At 48.9% G+C, this 17,215-nt stretch overlaps 1 protein-coding gene across 2 annotated transcripts; it reads right to left on the bottom strand.

Annotated features, from left to right (window-relative positions):
* Positions 1 to 1,266: 1,266 nt before the first annotated feature.
* Positions 1,267 to 16,449, bottom strand: taco1 (translational activator of mitochondrially encoded cytochrome c oxidase I). 2 transcript variants are annotated; one of them, XM_078529852.1, is made up of 7 exons: positions 16,408 to 16,449; positions 11,912 to 12,239; positions 11,110 to 11,216; positions 7,612 to 7,742; positions 4,750 to 4,927; positions 2,169 to 3,719; positions 1,267 to 2,138 (listed from the first exon to the last, which is right to left on the bottom strand). In XM_078529852.1, exons 2-6 carry the CDS (start codon positions 12,216 to 12,218, stop codon positions 3,510 to 3,512), a joined length of 933 nt encoding a protein of 310 aa, XP_078385978.1. In that variant the 5' UTR covers positions 12,219 to 12,239; positions 16,408 to 16,449; the 3' UTR covers positions 1,267 to 2,138; positions 2,169 to 3,509. The 2 variants fall into 2 exon arrangements, with proteins under 2 accessions (XP_078385978.1, XP_078385979.1); XM_078529853.1 differs by having other exon boundaries at positions 16,422 to 16,444.
* Positions 16,450 to 17,215: the final 766 nt, after the last annotated feature.

Here is a 17,215-nt window from a genome sequence, read left to right as displayed (position 1 = left end):
TTAATATAGATTGTAAATAGGCTCCGGCACTGATTCTTGCGGCACTCCACTAGTCACAGCCTGTCAACTTGAAAATGTCCCACCTATGCCTAATCTTTGCTTCCTGTCTGTTAACCAATCCTTTATCCTGGCTAATAAAGTACCCCCAATTCCATCACAGGAAGACCTGAATTCAGCCTGTGAGCATGAGTAAGCCTGGTAAACAATCAGATTGGATGGTTGGAGCATCAAAGAAGCTGACACATTATTAGTTATCCTGTTGTTTTTTTATTTATTCATTGAAGGGATGTGGGCATTTATTGACCATTCCTAATTGCCCTTAAGGTGGTGGCGGTGAGCTGCCTTCCTGAACCACTACAGTCCATGTGGTGTAGGTACATCCACAGTGATGTTAGGAAGGGAGCTCCAGGATTTACACCCAGTGACAGTGGAGGAATGGCGATATAGTACCAAATCAGGATGGTGTGGGGCTTGGAGGGGCACAAGCCCCCAGATGTTAGTAAGGGGGACTTTGCAGGGTCAACAGGGCTAAGCATGCTGTAGCTGTTTCGGGTGTCTAGTTCAATGCCAAGTGGCCTGTCTGGCTTCATTCCTTATAGGTTTCGTAGCAGTTTGATACAACTGAGTGGCTTGCTAGGCCATTTCAGAATGAACTACATGGCTGTGGGTCTGGAGTCACATGTAGGCCAGATCCAGTAAGGACAGCAGATTTCTTCCCTAAAGGAAGGGGAATGTCCCAAAAGGGCATCAGTGAACGAGATGGGTTTTTACGACAATCAATTTATGGTCACCATTACGGAGTCTAGCTTTTTAAAAAATTCATGATTTATTAATTGAGTTTAAATTCAATCAGCTGCCATGGTGGGATTTGAACCTGTCCCTCCACAGCCTGAGCCTTTGGATTACTAGTGCAAGTGACACCAACACCAGCACCTCCACCTCCCACACTAAAAGCACTAAGTTATTTATTGTGCTTTTTGCTGCATTACTTACAGTTTTCCATAAAAGATCTGTGTGCAAATTAGCTGCCATGTTTCCTACATTACAACAGTGACTACACTTCAAAAAGTACTTCACTGGCTGTAAAGTACGTTGGGACACCCTGAGGTTGGGAAAGGCTCTGCATATATATGCAAGTCTTTTATTCTTTTGGAGGAGTTTGCTTTTGTGGAGGGGAGGGGTGGGACTATCCTTGGATAACTTTAGTTCGGAAGATTTTGAGGGAAGGAGGAATTGGTTTATGATTTAAATGTAAGACACAGCAGATTTACTTGGTCATTGCACAGCATAGTCCACCAATCCTCACTGCGATGTACGACCTCAATTTATAGGGTTTTTAAAAAAAATCATGTTTCATGCCAGTAAACACACATTAGAGTGAGCAACTACACAGATTACAATCAGTATTGATACAATAGTCAAAGGCTCCTTATTATCATTTCACAGAAAGGATGAGAGTGTAATGTCAGTTAAATCTTCACCATATCAGGCTTCATAAAACAGCTGAAGGGATTTTGAATCAAGGCAAACGATGTCCCGTGTTTTGCCCAATTCCCCCCACTGTCCTGCAGACAATGATGGAAGCTGGGTACCGTTTCATGTACAGCAGCCACCCACTGGGGCAACACAACATCTTCACAGTAAGATTCAGCAGGCAACTCAACCAAATGGGTTGAGGTTTCTCACAACCAAGTTCAACTTTGTTCACGCACTTGTAGCTTTAGACAGCTGGTAGGAGCAAGATCCCTGGCTGAATGTTCCCTTCTCTAGCCCAGGAACACTGACACCAATCATAATGCACCCACTAACATTATTAACCCCCAAATGGCACATCTGTGACTAGGGCAATTATGTGAGGACAGGTTAGTCCAGTTGTGAGGGTGGCTAATTGCTAATGGTGAAGGTTGTAAACAAGGAATAAGTCACTTAAAGAGGCGATGTGACTGTCAGGGGAGAGCGATTGGAGTCCAGATATATTTATAAGGTAAGGCCCTGATGTGTGGCTTTCATAGAAAATTTAAAAATGCAATCTCATTTGAAATACAGCACATCTGACAGTCCCCCTCGCTGTACTTAAGTATTAGTCTAGATTAAGTGCTCAAGTCTCTGGAGCGGGAGTTGAACCCTTGATCTTCTGACTCAGAGGTGAGAGTGCTATCCACTGCTACCTTGTGTATTAAATGAATTTGACTTTATTTAGTCACTGTGAATGAATGGCCCTGCCTATTTATTGGGGAAAGGTTAGAGAGAGCTGCACACCTCAGCCAGCCTGTTTTCCAACGCTGCTATACACATTACAGTCAGCGCAAACTCAGGCACAAACACACAAAATGTCAAATCCTTAGATTCTTGATTAAAATATTACTAAAGGTTGCCAAATATTTAGGCTAATTTCCTCCACCTTTCCTGAAGGTTCAGCTTGCACCGGCCATCCCAACCCAGTTGGCTCACTTTACATCTGTACAGTGAGGGCTGGCAGGCTAATCGACCATAGAGGGCATCACAGCCAAGTCCAAGACTATCCCCCTGTGATCCGCATACAGGGAAATCTTTCTAAGGAACAGGAAGCTTGGTTGGTTACCATCCCATCTCTCTTAGCTTGGAGTTGACCAGCACACAACAGTCAGTCTTTGCTCAGATAGCAGCACTCATCCTCCAGTGAGAAGGTTGCGGGTTCAAGCTCTATTTCAGGATTTGAACCCTCAACCTAGACTGGTACTTGAATACAATACTGAGGGACTGCTGAAAGTGCCCTATTTTTCATGAGATATTAAGGTAAGACTATCTGTTCAGGTGGATATTAAAGGTCCTAAACCACTATTCAAAATGTAAGGAGTTCTCCCGATGTCACAGCCCAAATGTATCTCTCCATTAACATCTCCCCAAAACATTATCTGTTCATTTTTCTTACTGCTGTGTACAAACTGACATTTATCCACATTACAGCAAAGGCTACACTTCAAAAAATCGACCTGGCTGTGAAGTGCTTTGTGCTGTCTCAGACATTTTTTAAATGCAAACACAACACTTCTACAGTTGTCTAGTCCCTAGTTTAGAGAAAGGGGGAAATCAGTTAGGGTTTCTGCTCCTGATCACTGTCCAGTGACCCCTGTTGAAAAGCATGTGCAGGTGAGAACCTGCTGGACTGTGAGATCTTGTGCAATAAGTCACTTGACACATGTACATGAAGAACAGCTTAGCTGTGAAGGATAATGGAGGGTGCATGCTACCTCTGGAACCCCAATGAGCATCTGCACCTTCAGGAAAGAGTGATGATGGAGCAGGAACAGAAAGCACCATTAGTCAACACATCGCAGCCAGCACTGTTGTGTAACCACATCCTTACTCGCAGGGGAGCTCAATTGTTATTGGCAATGGAGAGAGGACTGCACCATCTGTCTCTCTGAAAGAGTCTTCATTCAGTCTCGAAACAAACATGTGTTCAGCTGAACTTCCTCATCATACATTCAGCAGCCCGTAAAGTGCAGGAAGTTCTGTCTTGCTGCTAGTCAACTTTGTGACTCGATATTATCATAGACTTTAATAACATCTGGGTACTCATCGATGAGTTCAATCAAGCAAAATGCTGCCTCCAAATCTCTGTCTGTTAGCTGGACAGTGGTCGTAGGAATGAATTCAGGCCCAGCAGTAATGGTCAGCAATCCCAGCATGCTCAACCTCTCTCGTACCTCTCGCAGTGAGGACATGTCAGAAACAAACTGAAAAACAATGTTAAAGAGCACAGGAGGTTCAGACAGCTCCATGACATGGTGGCAAAACTTCATACCTGCCTGCTGTAGGAATGCTGTAATATGAGTAAATTCATCATGCAGTATTAGATCTGACAAATGGCAGGGTCAGTGCTGAGTGACATGGTCATAGCTAGTGTGTGCTGGAAGGTGGGTTACCATCAGCTTTAGGTCCTTGAGTCTATGTTCAAAGCCAGCCCAGGCAAGCACGATCAAGGTCTTCTCTGCCCACCGTGAGGCTCTGACCTTTGGATGAGATGTTAAACTGAGGCTTGTTGAGGTGAACATAAAAGTACTATAATAAACACAAGGAGTTTTCCTGGTGTCCTGACCAACGTTTAACCATCAGCCACTAAAAATGGATCACCTGACCATTAGTCTCATGCTGTTTTTGGGACCTTGCCCTGTGGCTACTGTGTTTTCCTACAAAACAGTCACTACACTGGAGAAGCTATTCATTGGCATGCTCTGAGGATGGGAAAAGTGATTTGCTTTTTTAGATGAAATTAATATAGAGAGAGAAGTCATCCAGTACTTGGGGCATGAAACCATAAACAGTTATTAATTCTCTAACAATGGCCTAAAATTCTTAACTTCACTCAAAGAGAGCAAGGGGTCCTGCTGGCAGAAATGCAAAATAATCACTCTGGTGGAGTTCTATTTCCTCTTCATTAACTGCAGCTGAGGCACAGTGTACATTAGTGCCAAAGAAGCAAACGTCTATATCTAACCCTGTGCTGTGCCTGCCCTGGGAGTGATTGGTGGGGACAGTGTAGAGGGAGCTTTACTCTGTATCTAACCCTGTGCTGTACCTGCCCTGGGAGTATTTGATGGCAACAGTGTAGAATGAGCTTCACTCTGTACCTACCCATGATGTACCTGCATAGATGGTACAAGTCAGTCATCGATTCCAGGGTGCTGCATGTGGGAAGACTGTCATGCAACATCCACAGTGTCACCCTTTACAGGAGGATTAAAATCTACAAGAGCCTGTACTTACCTTCAGGATCACCTTCTCTTCTTCATCCTCAGCCTGTTTAACATCCTCAGCCCCTGCTTCAATTGCCAGTTCCAGGGCACGTTCCAATTCAATCTCCTGACCGTCCTTACCCAGGCTGTTCACTGTCACCACGCCTTTCCTCTCAAAGCAATGCCGGGCACCCTCACTCAATGCTCCCCTGGCAATGACAACACACCATAATGGATATGTACCAATAGATGAAAGCTGTTTCTAACTCTTCCCCTACTACGTCAGAATTCAGTGCTGCACACTTTCCTCCCTTAACTCAATACATCCCACTACTTAAAACATTGTTATTCTTGAATTTCCCCATCTTCTTAAGCTATCTCCTCACTTACCTGCCTCACACCAAACACCAATGTCAGGTGCAGGATGAAAGGGCAAAGTTACTGCTTAATAGTTCTGGGTCTGAGTGTGATCAGGTATCAGGTATAATAAAGCATTGGGTACAAACTGTGTCAAATCTGAGCAAAGTCATGAGTACAGTGTGAGAACATAAGAAATAGGAGCAGGGCAAGGCCATTCGGTCTGAGTCTGCTCTGCCATTAAATAAGATCATGGCTGATCAGAATGTGCCCTTCACTCCAATTTCCTGCTGTCCCCCAAACACCTCGATTCCCTTGTAGGTCAAAGATCTGTCTAACTCAGCCTTGAATTTATTCAATGACCCATTGAATGACCATTATTCAATGAGCCTCCTCTGCTCTTTGGGAAAAGTATTCCAAAGGTTACCGCTCCTCAGAGAAGAAATTCCTCCTCATCTCCGTCTTAAACAGGAGACCCTTTTTTAATTGTGCCCTTAGTTGCAGATTCCCCAATGAGGGCAAACATTCTCTCAGCATCTACCCTGTCAAGCCCCCTCAGAATCTCAGATGTTTCAATAACATCACCTCTCATTCTTCTAAACTCCAATAGGCCCAACCTGGTCAACCTTTCCTCATAAGACAAACCGCTCATGAATCAGCTTAGTGAACCTTCTCTGAACTGCTTCCAATGCAAATATATCCCTTCTTAAATAAGGAGGCCAAAACTCCAGGTGCAGTCTCCTGTACAGTTGTAACAAGACTGCCCTACATTTATACTCCGTCCCCCTTGCAATAAAGGGCAACATTCCATTTGCCTTCTTTATTACTTGAGGTACCTGCATACTAACTTTTTGGGATTCATGTATAAGAACTCCCAGATCCCTCTGGATCACAGCTTTCTGCTGTCTCTCTCCATTTAAATAATATTCTACTTTTCCATTCTTCCTACAAAAGTGGGCAACCTCACATTTTTCCACAGTATATTCCAGCTGCCAAACCCCTTTGCAGACTCCTTATATCCTCCTCACAACTTGCTTTCATATCTATCATTGCACTGTCAGTAAATCTGGATACGATACAGTCAGTCCCTTCATCCAAGTCATTAATATAGATTGTAAATAGTTGAGACCCCAGCACCTGATCCCTGTGACACTCCACTAGTTTGCCAACCTGAAAATGACACATCAATCCCAAATCTCTATTTCCTGTTACTTAGCCAATCCCCATCCATGCTAATACATTACCCTAACGCCATTTTGTGTAGTAACCTTTTGTGTGACCTTGCTGAATGCCTTTTGGAAATTCAAACACACTACTGGTTCCCCTTGATCCACCCTGCTTGTTACATCCTGAAAGAACTCGAATAAATTTGTCAAGCATGATTTCCCTTTCATAAAACCATGTTGATTCTGCCTGATTGTATTTTGTTCTTCTAAGTGTCCTGCCACTACTTCCGAGATAATAGATTTTCCTGATGTTAGGCTAATTGGCTGATGGTTTCCTCCTTTCTTGAATAGAGGTGCTATATTTGCAGTTTTCCAGTTTGCTGTGACCCCTCTAACATTCAGGGAATTTTGGAACATTACAACCAACACATCCTATTATCTGCAGCCACTTCTTTTAATATAGGCCATCAGTTCCAGGGGACTTGTCAGCCTCTAGTCCCATTAGTTTACCTAGTACTTTTTCTCTAGTGATAGTTTTATGTTCCTTCCTCCTTTTTGTCCCTTGATTTTCTACTAATGTTGGAATGTTTTTTTATTGTCTTCTACCGTGAAGATTGATACAAGATACTTGTTCAAACTCTCTGCCATTTCCTTGTTGCCATTAATTCTCCAATGTCTACTTTAGCTAATCTCTTCAATTTTATATACATGTAGAAGCTCTTATGTCTGTTTTTATATTTCTTGCTAGTTCTAAAATTTTTCCAATCTTCTGGTCTACCACTAATCTTTGCGGCAATGTACACGTTTCCTTTAAAGGCCTTACCTTCCTTAGGTAGCCACAGATGATGCACCCTTCTTGCGTGGTGTGATCGGGATCAGGGGCATTGTGACAGGTGGGAGTGAGGTAAAGTGTCAGGTGGGATGGGGGCACGGGGTGAGTATTGTGTCAGGTGGGGTCAGGAGCTATCAGAGAGGAGAATTCATACCAAAATACAGAAATAAGGAGCAGGAAAAGTCCAGCTGGCCGATCATGCCTGCTGCACACTCACGTTGGTCAGAGCATCATGTCGCAGCAGCTGTGTAACCTTCTTGTACAGGCAAAAACCCAGAAATTTCCTATCCCACCCCATCAGACAACTGAAAGCAGTTCAGGTAGTCACTCATCCTGTTTGTCCTATATTTCAAACCCAGAGTCCAGAAGTGGAGGATGGTATTCTAACAGATTCTCTATTTCCACATGGGAAAAAATTGCTTCCCGACATGACTAATAGTGATGTGGTAACGATCTGTGATGGGCAGCACAGGAGTAGGTGCTGACTGGGGTTCGTGAAACGATTCCGTGAAGACAGTCCCTTAGGCTGCTCTCTTACCCATTTTTGTTCAGAATGCTCTTTATCTCCTGATGTGACCGGCTGTTGTTGTCTGTTAGAACTTCAATCAGCATAGACAATCCCCCCGGACCTCTCCCTTCATACAGTGAATAGGTTGAAGCCTTGGACTTCTGGAAAAGCAAGCAACAGGACGGGTTAAGAGGCAATGCTACATCTGAAATATTAACAGCAAAGGGTTGCATACAGTGCACCATGTGTCACACAGTAACGACACAGAACGCCACTGCACAGGCTCCATCCCTCCTGCTGAGGGGAACATCCCCAACTCCAGTCTCAGATATGCAACTGTCAAAAGCAGACAGAGGAAAAATTACAAAGGAAAATCATCATCAGATTGCAGCCATGTGCCCCTAAGCACCTATCTGCACATTGTTCTACACATCATCTCAACTCAGGCCAAAGAGACACCAAAAAGACATGGGTAGAAAAGACAGTTATTTACTCTCACCCTCAGGAGGGACGACCATGGCTCGGTTGCTAGCATTCTCAGAAGATTGTGGGTTCAAGCCCCACTCCAGTACACAATCCAGTCTGATACACCGGTGCACTATTAAGGGAGTAGTAGCACTGCCAGAGGTTCCGTCTTTCAGATGAGATGTTAAACTGAGGTCCCATCTACCCCCTCAGGTACACGTTAATGATCCTATGGCACTACTTTGAAAAAGAGCAGGGAGTTCTCCTTGGTGTCACGGCTAATGTTTCATCTCTCTACTGACATCACTAAAATCTGGTCACATTACTGATTGTGGGAACTTGCCGTGTGCTGATTGGCTGCTGCATTTCATAAACTATTTGGATTGGTGTTACTGTTGTAAAGTGCTTCATTATTGCAAAATTCTTTGGGTCGCACTGAGATTGTGAGAGACACTATAGAAATGCAGGTCTTTCTATTCTTTCTCACACAAAAGCTTGTAGCAGGAAAGGTTAAAGCTTTAACTATTTGCAAAACAATTTCTGTGCTCTTCCTCTGGAGGCTGCGAGAAAGTTGCATTGAATTCAACCATAGCTTATTTCATGGCACGATTCCCGGACTCAAATCAAATAAGCAGCTGAGATCGATCAGATAAAGGAATAAATCTCTGCCAGGGTCAAGGAAGCTTCGGAACCTGGACTGCGATATGTATTACACATTATAAAAAGAGGGTTTCTTTTTCTTTGAAAATATTGTGGGCATTAGTTCTTAAGATAAATTTAAGTATAAGTGTGAGGTATGGGAAGTGTCAATACAGAAACAGTAACGTGACAAATACAATTTCTCAAATGACACTATTCAGGGTCTCTACAGCCTTGCAACGATAATATAGGATTCTGTGTAATATTATAATCTGGTGCTTCAAATGTAGCTGAGGATTACACCATTATTTGTCAGGGAGATATACTCAACATTTGTGAAATTCCTCTCCAGTATTTTGGCAGATACTTCAACACTCCACTAAAACAGCAAGGAGGAATTTCAGATAGACGTGTTCAGAAGTTGGTATCCCACAGAACAACTCCAGGCCCATGGTTGTTGAAGATGTCATTCAAATTATCGTCTGAGTGGCAGCCAGGCTGCCCAAGGTAATCCTTTGGTAAAAAGATATTTCAACTGAAACATCATTTACCTAAATCAGATGGTTCTGGAAAGCTGAAATCCTCAACAATATTTGAAGATGATTTCAGGGAGATGGAGTTAAAGTGCAGACAATGTAAAATATAACAGTGCATGCAGACGGTTAACCACCGGTGTGGACATGGGGTTGCTTGTAATGGGACTCTGCCGGTGACAAGATTGGTGCTAATGAAACATTTATGCAGGACGATGAGAAGTGAACCAGATTAGGATTCAGATATAACTGACAGGAACAGGCAATACATCATCTGGTTTTGGGCGGGGTGGAGAGTGCACTGAGCGCAAGATATTGTAATTGTGTGGGGCAGGCTGGATCGACCAGAGGATCTTTCCCTGGCCATCAATGTTCATATTCCTTCTGGTGGAAGATGCTCATCCCAGTTAATGTGTGCAAAATCTTGTAATCCTAGTTTTCTTAAAAGAAATCAGCTCCTTGCTGAGCTATTGGTTTCACCTCCATTGCTGCTCTTCGTACCTCCATCAAGTAGCTTTTTAAAAAAACACATCAGCTGATGTTGTCGATGATTTTTCCTATTTTCACCGCTTTCCTCCCTTCATCTCCCAAAGGTGAAATGCTTCCAGAGCAGGATTCCACCAGTGCCATCACTCTCTGATATCTCAACCGACTGTCCATTACTCACACCTGAATCTTGATGGTGAGTATAGGCAGAGTCATGAGTACAGTCATGGGCTATCGGGTGCAGAGAAAGAGAGAAGGGAACCAACCCCAATCCTGCTCTCGCTTGACAGCCATCCCTTTGCACCTTTACAAGGGTTGACCGATACAGACAGGAGCAGTAGCCTTTGACCTTCCTCAAGAAGAATATGTAGCCAATTGTATCACTCCTGTTTGATCATGAAACTGTGCAAGCTCAGTGCTGGCCAGGGACTGAACCAGAACCTGAACCTTCCTCAATTGCACAGCTGATCTAATGACTGGAGAATTTGTAGTCATTCTTCATCTCTGAGCTTTGACAGAAAAGTGTGGGAACATAGGAATTGGAGTAGCTATTCAGCCCTTTGAGCAGTTTTATTCAGTTAGAACGTGCATGATCTGCACCTCAGCTCCATTTATTTGCTTTAGCTTCATATCTTTTACCTAACAATAGCTATCAATCTTTGTCTTGAAAATACTGGTTGCCCCCCAGGATCTACAGCTTTTTAGGGGAGAGTTCCAGATACCCATTACCTCCGGCATGAAAAAGTGATTCCTGATTTCATTCGTGAACAGGCTAACCAGAGGAAAGTTTCACTCTACCTACCCAACTGAATCACTTTTATCATTGTGAACATCTTGATTAGATCACCCTCAAATATCTAAACTCAGTGAAACATATGCCAAGTCATTGCAACTTGTTTTCATAACTTAACCCTTTTATCACTGGTACCATGCTGGTGAATTTACACCTGCACCCCATCCAGGACAATATATCCTTCCTGATGTGCAGTGTACAGAACTCAACGCAATACATCAGATAGAGCCTGACCAAGACACCTAAAGTACCACTTCCTCACAGGGAGCCCGTCACAGTTAAAGGCAATCCTGGGATCGTCCAGACATGGACCCTTTGCAGCAGGTGTCATTGGATGGTTGTGGGGAACTAGAATCCTGGTTCATTTCTGGTCCTCTAGACCCAGATCTGCTAACTCAGCAGACCATTAATTGGCCCAGACACCTTCTTGTCCATGTGACTCAGTACCACATGTTGCTTGAAGAAGAAATTTGGTAAGGTCAAAACATTGTGACAGAATTGCAGATTACAATAACTTTCTAAAGGCGGAGAGAGCAGGAAACTGACAAGGCTTAGTGAAGAATCCTTGCATTGTAAATGGAATCTGTAATAAAATGGCTTTCCCATACTTACTGCCCCTTTTATAGCAGCTTCGATGGACACTTTGGGCATGTTCTTAGCTCGGCACTGTTCAATGACATTTGCCAATTGCGTATTAAACTCAGGGTTTGAGCCTCCTTCTGCAAAGAAAATCAGAACAAAGCCAATCTGTAACCAGCTAATACCGCACGTTAGAAACACAGAGTACAAGATCTTAGAATAAAATGGTTTTCAATATACTTTCAATTTTTAGGAAATGCAAGATATCAAACATTATTGCCAACCTACATCTGTCATTTTCTCCAGCCTTATATCCCTTCCCCTCTGGCACCAACCCTTTTGTGCATCATTCCTTACTTGCATCCCACCATGTCAGCTTTAGTCAGCTCAGTCCCTGGAATCCCCTTCCTAAACTCTTACAGCTCTCTCACTCCCCAGCTTTAAGCCAAGCTTCCAATCACACTATTTATGCCTCTCTCTTTCTGGTACAGAATCTGTTTTCCTCATACCCGCCTCATTTCAATTATCCAATTATATGAATGGTGCTATATAAGTGCACCTGGTTAACAGGGCCATTGAATACAACATTTTTAAATTGAACTTCAAAAATTTAATATTTGCCGCAGAGATGCCAATGACCCATCATCACATTCAGATGAACCAGGTCTTTACATGGCAGTGAAAGACTTGTGAGAAAGTTTACAGTGTTGTCATTCAGTTTATGAGCGCCAATAAGCCAACTATGCTTCAGCAATCGAGCGGAAGGAAAAATCTAAAAACCAAATTCAATTTGGATATAAGTGAACTGGAGCTGCAGGCATCATGCTCATAGTACCTCTCACTGCTAAGCGAAGCAATATTGACAGCTTGGCAAACATCCGACTCCTGGCAGCATCCTTTGGCCCTTTGATGTGTTTCACCTTTGACCACTTGTTGTGTCCTGCGTAATTAAGTGCAGACGTGTGGATCTCGGCACATGGTACGAAGGCATGATGCTGGCCGCTAGCCTGGTCAGAGAAGGGAACGGACGCTGGCAATAAAACTCTGGGTTTTGGCAGCAACTTGGCTGAACACCGCAGTGAGAACAGAAGACACTTTCTGTTCCATAAGCAAACACTTTGAAATGTGGAAATTGTAGCCATTGTGTGAATCCCCTTGATCTCCTGTAAAAATGAATAAGAAGCATGTACAGTGAACAAAGTAAAACATTTGCTACTCTGAAATTTGAATTACATTGAATTTGCTGCACACAAACAGGCCATTTGGCCCAACTGGTTCATGCTGGTGTTTGTGCTCCACAAAAGTCTCCTCCCACCTTTCTTTATCTAGCACCCCCCAGACTGCCATTTCCTGATTCATTCCCCATGGCAATGCCTTGACCAATCAGAGTTGACTTGCCTGGTTTGAATTTGAAACAAAAGCATGGAAGTTAGCAGTTAACTGTTCTCTGCTGCATTCTCCATGGCAATGCCTCTATCAAACAGAGCCCATTTGCCAACCAATCAGCACTCTCTTCTCAAGCAGTATAAATTGTAGTTCCCTTTAGTGTTGTTTTATCCTGCATAGCTGTCTTGATGAGTGCAAGGCGAAAAGCTTCGATAGCATGTCTCTTTTTTTTAACAACAGATTGTTGACCAAAGCTATAGAAATGCGGGACAAATGGATTCTGGTAAGACAAAAAAAAGGGATGCGGGACAATCAGTGAAATTACCGGACGATCCTGTAAAAGTAGACAGATGGTTGGTCACCGATTCAGCCTGACATAAACAGGCAATCTGATCATGTATCAAATTGTTTGTGGAATCCTGCTATGCATGTATTGGCTGCCGGTTTCCTCCATTTCCTAGAACATTCGCCACTGAACTGTTTAACTTGCTGGAACACTACAGAGGTCATAAACAGCACTATATAAATGCAATATTCTTTCACATTAACTAATTGATCACAATGCATTCTCCATCACCAGCTTGGACCTTCTTCACCCTCCCACATTCCCCTCTCAATTTTTCTCCCCCTTCCCTCTCTCTCCCACCCCCTCATCCTTTCCCTCATTTCCACACCCTTCTCAAAATTGAGTCACAGAATTGTTACAACGCAGGGGAGGCCAATCAGCTCATCGAGTATGCACTGGCTTTCCAGATGAGCAATTCACTTAGTGCCACTCTTCCCGCCTTCTAGCCATAACCCAACAAACTCTTGCTCCTCAAACAACAGTCTAATCCCCTTTTCAACTGAAGGAGGCTTCCAAAATACAGCTGACCTTCTGGAAGCTCAAAAGTAAGAATCTAACAAAATTAAACTTGTTTGCAGAGTGCTCAGAGCAGCACTGGTTGTTTGATGGTAGAAATCGATTCTATTCTCCAGCACTGACATTGCTCTCCATGGCAAGGAAACACAAGTGTTAGTGAAAGAAACTACATGTGGCTTTTTTGTTAAACCCAGAGTGGAGTGCGTTGCAAAGTGGAGCTGGAATTACATCAGATCAGAACAACCGAATTGGAGCTGTACAAAAGCTGGATGTGGGCAGCAACCTTCCAATATGTGAACCTGCATTATTCTTTATCACACAATGAGACTGTGTAATCTGCTTGGCAGGATTGGTTTCACCAGAAGCATCATTTCTGCTGGAAAAATACAACCGAGCAGCTCCTGGTTAAAAATATAACCAAGCAGCTCCTGGTGAAAAATATAACCGAGCGGCTCCTGTTTAAAAATATAACCGAGCGGCTCCTGGTGGGGACACAAGGCTCCTGGTCAGTCAGAGCCGGTGAACGGGGACATGTTCTCCACACAACAGGAAACTGTAAACCACATTTCATCAATATCACCCAAACTGCTCTGTGAGTCCCAATCTCAGCGGCTCAGTTCTTTAGACAAACGGCGATGAAATGTTTAATCCCAAAACGGAGCAGTTTGGGTGATGTCCTAATGCCCCCTTCCCGTCTCCTGATCCCCCCTCCCTCGTCTCCTAATCCATCCTTCCCCGTCTCCTAAAGAGGGGGGATTAGGAGACAGGGGGAGGGGGAATTAGGAGACGGGGGGAGGGGGAATTAGGAGACGGGGGGAGGGGGAATTAGGAGACGGGGGGAGGGGGATTAGGAGACGGGGGGAGGGGGATTAGGAGACGGGGGGAGGGGGATTAGGAGACGGGGGGAGGGGGATTAGGAGACGGGGGGAGGGGGATTAGGAGACGGGGGGAGGGGGATTAGGAGACGGGGGGAGGGGGTGTTAGGGGAGGGGGGGTTTGGGGACGGGGGGAGGGGGGGTTTGGGGACGGGGGGAGGGGGGGTTTGGGGACGGGGGGGTTTGGGGACGGGGGGAGGGGGGGTTTGGGGACGGGGGGAGGGGGGGTTTGGGGACGGGGGGACGGGGGTTTGGGGACGGGGGGAGGGGGGGTTTGGGGACGGGGGGAGGGGGGGTTTGGGGACGGGGGGAGGGGGGGTTTGGGGACGGGGGAGGGGGGGTTTGGGGACAGGGGAGGGGGGGTTTGGGGACGGGGGGAGGGGGGGTTTGGGGACGGGGGGTTTGGAGACGGGGGGAGGGGGGGTTTGGAGACGGGGGGAGGGGGGGTTTGGAGACGGGGGGAGGGGGGGGTTTGGGGAGGGGGGGTTTGGGGACGGGGGGAGGGGGGGTTTGGGGACGGGGGGAGGGGGGGTTTGGGGACGGGGGGAGGGGGGGTTTGGGGACGGGGGGAGGGGGGGTTTGGGGACAGGGGGAGGGGGGGTTTGGGGACGGGGGGAGGGGGGGTTTGGGGACGGGGGGAGGGGGGGTTTGGGGACGGGGGGAGGGGGGGTTTGGGGACGGGGGGAGGGGGGGTTTGGGGACGGGGGGAGGGGGGGTTTGGGGACGGGGGGAGGGGGGTTTGGGGACGGGGGGAGGGGGGGTTTGGGGACGGGGGGAGGGGGGGTTTGGGGACGGGGGGAGGGGGGTTTGGGGACGGGGGAGGGGGGGTTTGGGGACGGGGGAGGGGGGGTTTGGGGACGGGGGGAGGGGGGGTTTGGGGACGGGGGGAGGGGGGGTTTGGGGACGGGGGGTTTGGAGACGGGGGGAGGGGGGGTTTGGAGACGGGGGGAGGGGGGGTTTGGAGACGGGGGGAGGGGGGGTTTGGAGACGGGGGGAGGGGGGGGTTTGGAGACGGGGGGAGGGGGGGGTTTGGGGAGGGGGGGGGTTTGGGGACGGGGGGAGGGGGGGTTTGGGGACGGGGAGGGGGGGTTTGGGGAGGGGGGGTTTGGGGACGGGGGGAGGGGGGGTTTGGGGACGGGGGGGGTTTGGGGACGGGGGGAGGGGGGGTTTGGGGAGGGGGGGTTTGGGGACGGGGGGAGGGGGTGTTAGGGGAGGGGGGAGGAGACGGGGGGAGGGGGTGTTAGGGGAGGGGGAGGAGACGGGGGGAGGGGGTGTTAGGGGACGGGGGGGAGGGGGGGTTTGGGGACGGGGGGAGGGGGTGTTAGGGGAGGGGGGAGGAGACGGGGGGAGGGGGTGTTAGGGGACGGGGGGGAGGGGGGGTTTGGGGACGGGGGGAGGGGGTGTTAGGGGACGGGGGGGGTTTGGGGACGGGGGGAGGAGACGGGGGGAGGGGGTGTTAGGGGACGGGGGGGGTTTGGGGACGGGGGGAGGGGGTGTTAGGGGACGGGGGGGGTTTGGGGACGGGGGGAGGGGGTGTTAGGGGACGGGGGGGGGTTTGGGGACGGGGGGAGGAGACGGGGGGAGGGGGTGTTAGGGGACGGGGGGGAGGGGGTGTTAGGGGACGGGGGGGGTTTGGGGACGGGGGGAGGGGGTGTTAGGGGACGGGGGGGGGTTTGGGGACGGGGGGAGGGGGTGTTAGGGGACGGGGGGGGTTTGGGGACGGGGGGGGTTTGGGGACGGGGGGGGTTTGGGGACGGGGGGAGGGGGGGTTTGGGGAGGGGGGGTTTGGGGACGGGGGTGTTAGGGGAGGGGGGAGGAGACGGGGGGAGGGGGTGTTAGGGGACGGGGGGGAGGGGGGGTTTGGGGACGGGGGGAGGGGGTGTTAGGGGACGGGGGGGGGTTTGGGGACGGGGGGAGGGGGTGTTAGGGGACGGGGGGGGTTTGGGGACGGGGGGAGGAGACGGGGGGAGGGGGTGTTAGGGGACGGGGGGGGTTTGGGGACGGGGGTGTTAGGGGACGGGGGGGGGTTTGGGGACGGGGGGAGGAGACGGGGGGAGGGGGTGTTAGGGGACGGGGGGTGTTTGGGGACGGGGGGAGGGGGGTGGGGTTAGGATGTCACCCAAACTGCTCCGCGAGCCCCAATCTCAGGGATTCAGTTCTTTAGACAAACGGCGATGAAATGTTTAATCACAAAACTCAGAATCTTACTCAGGGCCGCTCACCGTCAGGAATCAGCCCCAGCCCCAGCCCCACCCCCACCCCGGGAGCGAGCCGGCACAGACACTTCCGGTGATCCAAGCAGCTACTTCCGTCCCAGATGTAACGCATGCGCATTAGCACTGTCCAGGAGAGCATGCGCAGTAGCTTTCCAAACAGACTGGGGCATTGAAGCGATTGAGAGAAACAGTCGGAGACCGGGATTGGCGGAGGAGGGGGAGGGGGGGGAAGGGAGGGGGGGGAAGGGAGGGGGGGGAAGGGAGGGGGGATCAGGAGGGAGGGGGGTGGGGGGGGATCAGGAGGGAGGGGGGAGGGGGGGAGGGAGGGAGGGAGGGGGGGATCAGGAGGGAGGGAGGGAGGGGGGGATCAGGAGGGAGGGAGGGGGGGAGGGGGGGATCAGGAGGGAGGGGGGGATCAGGAGGGAGGGAGGGGGGATCAGGAGGGAGGGAGGGGGGATCAGGAGGGAGGGAGGGGGGGATCAGGAGGGAGGGAGGGGGGGATCAGGAGGGAGGGAGGGGGGGATCAGGAGGGAGGGAGGGGGGGATCAGGAGGGAGGGAGGGGGGGATCAGGAGGGAGGGAGGGGGGGATCAGGAGGGAGGGAGGGGGGGATCAGGAGGGAGGGAGGGAGGGAGGGGGGGATCAGGAGGGGGGGGGATCAGGAGGGAGGGGGGGGGATCAGGAGGGAGGGGGGGGATCAGGAGGGAGGGGGGAGGGATCAGGGGGGAGGGAGGGGGGAATCAGGGGGGAGGGAGGGGGGAATCAGGGGGGAGGGAGGGGGGGATCAGGGGGGAGGAGGGA

This window comes from Cetorhinus maximus, chromosome 25 (genome assembly GCF_964194155.1).
Source record: "Cetorhinus maximus chromosome 25, sCetMax3.hap1.1, whole genome shotgun sequence".
In the NCBI taxonomy this organism is placed as follows: domain Eukaryota; kingdom Metazoa; phylum Chordata; class Chondrichthyes; order Lamniformes; family Cetorhinidae; genus Cetorhinus; species Cetorhinus maximus.
The sequence above is the reverse complement of the archived record's forward strand: the minus strand, read 5'-3'. Positions and strand labels throughout refer to the sequence as shown.